Source organism: Podarcis filfolensis (genome assembly GCF_964270895.1).
Source record: "Podarcis filfolensis genome assembly, chromosome: Z".
NCBI lineage: Eukaryota > Metazoa > Chordata > Lepidosauria > Squamata > Lacertidae > Podarcis > Podarcis filfolensis.
Genome location: NC_139617.1, coordinates 50,113,627 through 50,119,961, shown reverse-complemented (window position 1 = coordinate 50,119,961; position 6,335 = coordinate 50,113,627). Strand labels below are relative to the sequence as shown.

The 6,335-nt window shown below is 55.8% G+C and overlaps 1 protein-coding gene across 2 annotated transcripts in view; it reads left to right on the top strand.

The window, feature by feature from the left end:
* Nucleotides 1-973: 973 nt before the first annotated feature.
* The window catches only part of LOC310754674 (extracellular fatty acid-binding protein-like), a 16,849-nt gene continuing 11,487 nt past the window's right edge, over nucleotides 974-6,335 (top strand). For both annotated transcript variants that reach the window (XM_083596761.1, XM_083596760.1), the window contains exons 1-2: nucleotides 974-1,111; nucleotides 4,559-4,695. In XM_083596761.1, coding sequence (XP_083452887.1) covers nucleotides 1,028-1,111; nucleotides 4,559-4,695 — 221 coding nt within the window. In that variant the 5' untranslated portion in view covers nucleotides 974-1,027. The remainder of the gene's footprint in view (nucleotides 1,112-4,558; nucleotides 4,696-6,335) is intronic.

The window sequence follows — 6,335 nt, the reverse complement described above, 5'->3', positions numbered from 1 at the left end:
AACTTGACCTTGGCCGGAAGCCCAGGAGGACTTCCTGTTCTGATCCTCCTCACGGATCAGGAGGTCCATCTCGCCACCTCTTGACTTCCTGCCAACTTGACCTTGGCAGGAAGCCCAGCAGGAATTAGGTGGCTCAGGAGGTCCATCTTATCATTTCCTGACTTCCTGCCAACTTTCCCTTGGCAGGAAGTCCAGGAAGAGGAGGTGGATCAAAGGTCCACCTTATCATCTGACTTCCTGCCAACTTGACCTTGGCCGGAAGCCCAGGAGGACTTCCTGTTCTGATCCTCCTCATGGATCAGGAGGTCCATCTCGCCACCTCTTGACTTCCTGCCAACTTTCCCTTGGCAGGAAGTCCAGGAAAAGGAGGTGGATCAAAGGTCCATCTTATCATCTGACTTCCTGCCAACTTGACCTTGGCCGGAAGCCCAGGAGGACTTCCTGTTCTGATCCTCCTCCTGGATCAGGAGGTCCATCTCGCCACCTCTTGACTTCCTGCCAACTTTCCCTTGGCAGGAAGTCCAGGAAAAGGAGGTGGATCAAAGGTCCATCTTATCATCTGACTTCCTGCCAACTTGACCTTGGCCGGAAGCCCAGGAGGACTTCCTGTTCTGATCCTCCTCCTGGATCAGGAGGTCCATCTCGCCACCTCTTGACTTCCTGCCAACTTTCCCTTGGCAGGAAGTCCAGGAAAAGGAGGCAGATCAAAGGTCCACCTTATCATCTGACTTCCTGCCAACTTGACCTTGGCAGGAAGCCCGGGAGGACTTCCTGTCCGGCTCCTCCTCCTGGATCCGAGCTCTATCTCCACATCTCTTGACTTCCTGCCAATTTTCCATCGCAACACCTCACTTCCTGCCAACTCCCCCTTGGCAGGAAGCCTGGAACAAGGAGGTGGACCTTTGGACCTTCTCCAGAACCCGGAGGCGGGCTTCCTGGGGCTCCGCCCCCCGGCTCTATAAAACCGGGAGGCTCTGGAGGACCCACAACCACGTCCATCTTGGAGGAAGAAGGTCCCACATTCAAGATGAAGCTCTTCCTGTTTGCGGTTCCTCTGGCGTTCTTCTGCCTGGTCCAGGGCTTCTCCGATGACCCTCAGCACCGGGAGAAGGTAAGGGAGGTCCCATGGGTCATCTAGACTGACCCGCTTCTTCCGGGTCCTCCAGCGTCCATCTCTGCCCCCCAACGAGGCTCTCCTTTGTCCCTCCCTCCCTCCCTTTCCTTCCTTCCTTCCCTCCCACCTTCCCTCCTTCCTGCCTTCCTTCTTTCACTCCTTCCTTCCCTCCTTCCTTCCTTCCTTCCATCTTTCTTTCTTTCTTCCCTCCCTCCCTCCCTCCCTCCCTCCCTCCCTCCCTTCCTTCCTTCATGCTCCATCTAGACCACCCCACTTCCTGTGGGATCCATCTAGACCACCCCACTTCCTTTAGGTCCTCCAACAACCATCTCTGCCCCCCAACTAGGCTCTCCTTTGTCCCTCCCTTTCCTTCCTTCCTTCCTTCCTTCCTTCCTTCCTTCCCTCATGCTCCATCTAGACCACCCCACTTCCTGTGGGGTCCTAGACTGACCCACTTCCTGTGGGGTCCATCTAGACTACCCCACTTCCTTTGCGGTCCATCTAGACCACCCCACTTCCTGTGGGCTCCATCTAGACCACCCCACTTCCTGTGGGGCCCATCTAGACCACCCCACTTCCTGTGGGGTCCATCTAGACCCACCCACTTCCTGTGGGGTCCTAGACTGACCCACTTCCTTTGGGTCCTCCAACATTCATCTCTGCCCCCCAACTAGGCTCTCCTTTGTCCCTCCCTTTCCTTCCTTCCTTCCTTCCTTCCTTCCTTCCTTCCCTCATGCTCCATCTAGACCACCCCACTTCCTGTGGGGTCCTAGACTGACCCACTTCCTGTGGGATCCATCTAGACCACCCCACTTCCTGTGGGGTCCTAGACTGACCCACTTCCTGTGGGATCCATCTAGACCACCCCACTTCCTGTGGGGTCCATCTAGACCACCCCACTTCCTGTGGGGTCCATCTAGACCGACCCACTTCCTGTGGGGTCCTAGACTGACCCACTTCCTTTGGGTCCTCCAACATTCATCTCTGCCCCCCAACTAGGCTCTCCTTTGTCCCTCCCTTTCCTTCCTTCCTTCCTTCCTTCCTTCCTTCCTTCCTTCCCTCATGCTCCATCTAGACCACCCCACTTCCTGTGGGGTCCTAGACTGACCCACTTCCTGTGGGATCCATCTAGACCACCCCACTTCCTGTGGGGTCCTAGACTGACCCACTTCCTGTGGGATCCATCTAGACCACCCCACTTCCTGTGGGGTCCATCTAGACCACCCCACTTCCTGTGGGGTCCATCTAGACCACCCCACTTCCTGTGGGGTCCTAGACTGACCCACTTCCTTTGGGTCCTCCAAAGTCCATCTCTGCCCCCCAACTAGGCTCTCTTTTGTCCCTCCCTTTCCTTCCTTCCTTCCTTCCTTCCTTCCTTCCTTCCTTCTTTCCCTCATGCTCCATCTAGACCACCCCACTTCCTGTGGGGTCCATCTAGACCACCCCACTTCCTGTGGGCTCCATCTAGACCACCCCACTTCCTTTGGGTCCTCCAGCGTCCATCTCTGCCCCCCAACTAGGCTCTCTTTTGTCCCTCCCTTTCCTTCCTTCCTTCCTCCCTCCTTCCTTCCTTCTTTCTCTCTCCCTCCCTCCCTCTCCCTCCTTCCTTCCTTCTCTCTCTCTCCCTCCTTCCTTCCTTCCTTCCTTCCCTCCCTCCTTCCTTCCTTCCTTCCTTCCTTCCCTCATGCTCCATCTAGACCACCCCACTTCCTGTGGGGTCCTAGACTGACCCACTTCCTTTGGGTCCTCCAACATCCATCTCTGCCCCCCAACTAGGCTCTCTTTTGTCCCTCCCTTTCCTTCCTTCCTTCCTTCCTTCCCTCATGCTCCATCTAGACCACCCCACTTCCTGTGGGGTCCTAGACTGACCCTCTTCCTTTGGGTCCTCCAACATCCATCTCTGCCCCCCAACTAGGCTCTCTTTTGTCCCTCCCTTTCCTTCCTTCCTTCCTTCCTTCCCTCATGCTCCATCTAGACCACCCCACTTCCTGTGGGGTCCTAGACTGACCCTCTTCCTTTGGGTCCTCCAACATCCATCTCTGCCCCCCAACTAGGCTCTCTTTTGTCCCTCCCTTTCCTTCCTTCCTTCCTTCCTTCCCTCATGCTCCATCTAGACCACCCCACTTCCTGTGGGGTCCTAGACTGACCCTCTTCCTTTGGGTCCTCCAACATCCATCTCTGCCCCCCAACTAGGCTCTCTTTTGTCCCTCCCTTTCCTTCCTTCCTTCCTTCCTTCCCTCATGCTCCATCTAGACCACCCCACTTCCTGTGGGGTCCTAGACTGACCCTCTTCCTTTGGGTCCTCCAACATCCATCTCTGCCCCCCAACTAGGCTCTCTTTTGTCCCTCCCTTTCCTTCCTTCCTTCCTTCCTTCCCTCATGCTCCATCTAGACCACCCCACTTCCTGTGGGGTCCTAGACTGACCCTCTTCCTTTGGGTCCTCCAACATCCATCTCTGCCCCCCAACTAGGCTCTCTTTTGTCCCTCCCTTTCCTTCCTTCCTTCCTTCCTTCCCTCATGCTCCATCTAGACCACCCCACTTCCTGTGGGGTCCTAGACTGACCCTCTTCCTTTGGGTCCTCCAACATCCATCTCTGCCCCCCAACTAGGCTCTCTTTTGTCCCTCCCTTTCCTTCCTTCCTTCCTTCCTTCCCTCATGCTCCATCTAGACCACCCCACTTCCTGTGGGGTCCTAGACTGACCCTCTTCCTTTGGGTCCTCCAACATCCATCTCTGCCCCCCAACTAGGCTCTCTTTTGTCCCTCCCTTTCCTTCCTTCCTTCCTTCCTTCCCTCATGCTCCATCTAGACCACCCCACTTCCTGTGGGGTCCTAGACTGACCCTCTTCCTTTGGGTCCTCCAACATCCATCTCTGCCCCCCAACTAGGCTCTCTTTTGTCCCTCCCTTTCCTTCCTTCCTTCCTTCCTTCCCTCATGCTCCATCTAGACCACCCCACTTCCTGTGGGGTCCTAGACTGACCCTCTTCCTTTGGGTCCTCCAACATCCATCTCTGCCCCCCAACTAGGCTCTCTTTTGTCCCTCCCTTTCCTTCCTTCCTTCCTTCCTTCCCTCATGCTCCATCTAGACCACCCCACTTCCTGTGGGGTCCTAGACTGACCCTCTTCCTTTGGGTCCTCCAACATCCATCTCTGCCCCCCAACTAGGCTCTCTTTTGTCCCTCCCTTTCCTTCCTTCCTTCCTTCCTTCCCTCATGCTCCATCTAGACCACCCCACTTCCTGTGGGGTCCTAGACTGACCCTCTTCCTTTGGGTCCTCCAACATCCATCTCTGCCCCCCAACTAGGCTCTCTTTTGTCCCTCCCTTTCCTTCCTTCCTTCCTTCCTTCCCTCATGCTCCATCTAGACCACCCCACTTCCTGTGGGGTCCTAGACTGACCCTCTTCCTTTGGGTCCTCCAACATCCATCTCTGCCCCCCAACCAGGCCAAAGGAAGCTGGGATAACTTGGCCGTCTGCTCCACCGACCCCAAGGTCCAGAAGCACATGGAGAACATGAAGATGCTCAAGGTGGACGTCACCTTTGAGGGAGAAGATGTGGTGGTGGAAACCCGCATTCCCACGTAAGGGGGGCAGGAAGTGGCTGGTTTGGGAGAGGAAGTGGCTGTTTGGGAGAGGAAGTGGCTGGTTTGGGACAGGAAGTGCCTGTTTGGGAAAGGAAGTGGCTGTTTGGGAAGAGGAAGTGCCTGGTTTGGGGTGGGATGTCCCTGTTTTGGGACAGGAAGGGCCTGGTTTGGGAGAGGAAGTGGCTGGTTTGGGAGAGGAAGTGGCTGGTTTGGGAGAGGAAGTGGCTGTTTGCGACAGGAAGTGCTTGGTTTGGGAAGAGGAAGTTCCTGTTTTGGGACAGGAAGGGCCTGGTTTGGGAAATGAAGTGGCTGGTTTGCGAAGAGGAAGTGCCTGGTTTGGGGTGGGATGTCCCTGTTTTGGGACAGGAAGGGCCTGGTTTGGGAGAGGAAGTGGCTGGTTTGGGAGAGGAAGTGGCTGGTTTGGGAGAGGAAGTGGCTGTTTGCGACAGGAAGTGCTTGGTTTGGGAAGAGGAAGTCCCTGTTTTGGGACAGGAAGGGCCTGGTTTGGGAAATGAAGTGGCTGGTTTGGGAGAGGAAGTGCCTGGTTTGGGGTGGGGTGTCCCTGTTTTGGGAGAGGAAGGGCCTGGTTTGGGAGAGGAAGTGGCTGGTTTGGGAGAGGAAGTGGCTGGTTTGGGAGAGGAAGTGGCTGTTTGCGACAGGAAGTGCTTGGTTTGGGAAGAGGAAGTCCCTGTTTTGGGACAGGAAGGGCCTGGTTTGGGAAATGAAGTGGCTGGTTTGGGAGAGGAAGTGCCTGGTTTGGGGTGGGGTGTCCCTGTTTTGGGAGAGGAAGGGCCTGGTTTGGGAGAGGAAGTGGCTGGTTTGGGAGAGGAAGTGGCTGGTTTGGGAGAGGAAGTGGCTGTTTGCGACAGGAAGTGCTTGGTTTGGGAAGAGGAAGTCCCTGTTTTGGGACAGGAAGGGCCTGGTTTGGGAAATGAAGTGGCTGGTTTGGGAGAGGAAGTGCCTGGTTTGGGGTGGGGTGTCCCTGTTTTGGGAGAGGAAGGGCCTGGTTTGGGAGAGGAAGTGGCTGGTTTGGGAGAGGAAGTGGCTGGTTTGGGAGAGGAAGTGGCTGTTTGCGACAGGAAGTGCTTGGTTTGGGAAGAGGAAGTCCCTGTTTTGGGACAGGAAGGGCCTGGTTTGGGAAATGAAGTGGCTGGTTTGGGAGAGGAAGTGCCTGGTTTGGGGTGGGATGTCCCTGTTTTGGGACAGGAAGGGCCTGGTTTGGGAGAGGAAGTGGCTGGTTTGGGAGAGGAAGTGGCTGGTTTGGGAGAGGAAGTGGCTGTTTGCGACAGGAAGTGCTTGGTTTGGGAAGAGGAAGTCCCTGTTTTGGGACAGGAAGGGCCTGGTTTGGGAAATGAAGTGGCTGGTTTGGGAGAGGAAGTGCCTGGTTTGGGGTGGGGTGTCCCTGTTTTGGGAGAGGAAGGGCCTGGTTTGGGAGAGGAAGTGGCTGGTTTGGGAGAGGAAGTGGCTGGTTTGGGAGAGGAAGTGGCTGGGTTGAATGGGTTGTCCCTATTTTGGAATAGGAAGTCCCTAGTTTGGAACAGGAAGTCCCTAGTTTCATGGAATGGGGTTTCCCTATTTTGGAACAGGAAGTCCCTAGTTTGGAACAGGAAGTCCCTAGTTTCATGGAATGGGGTTTC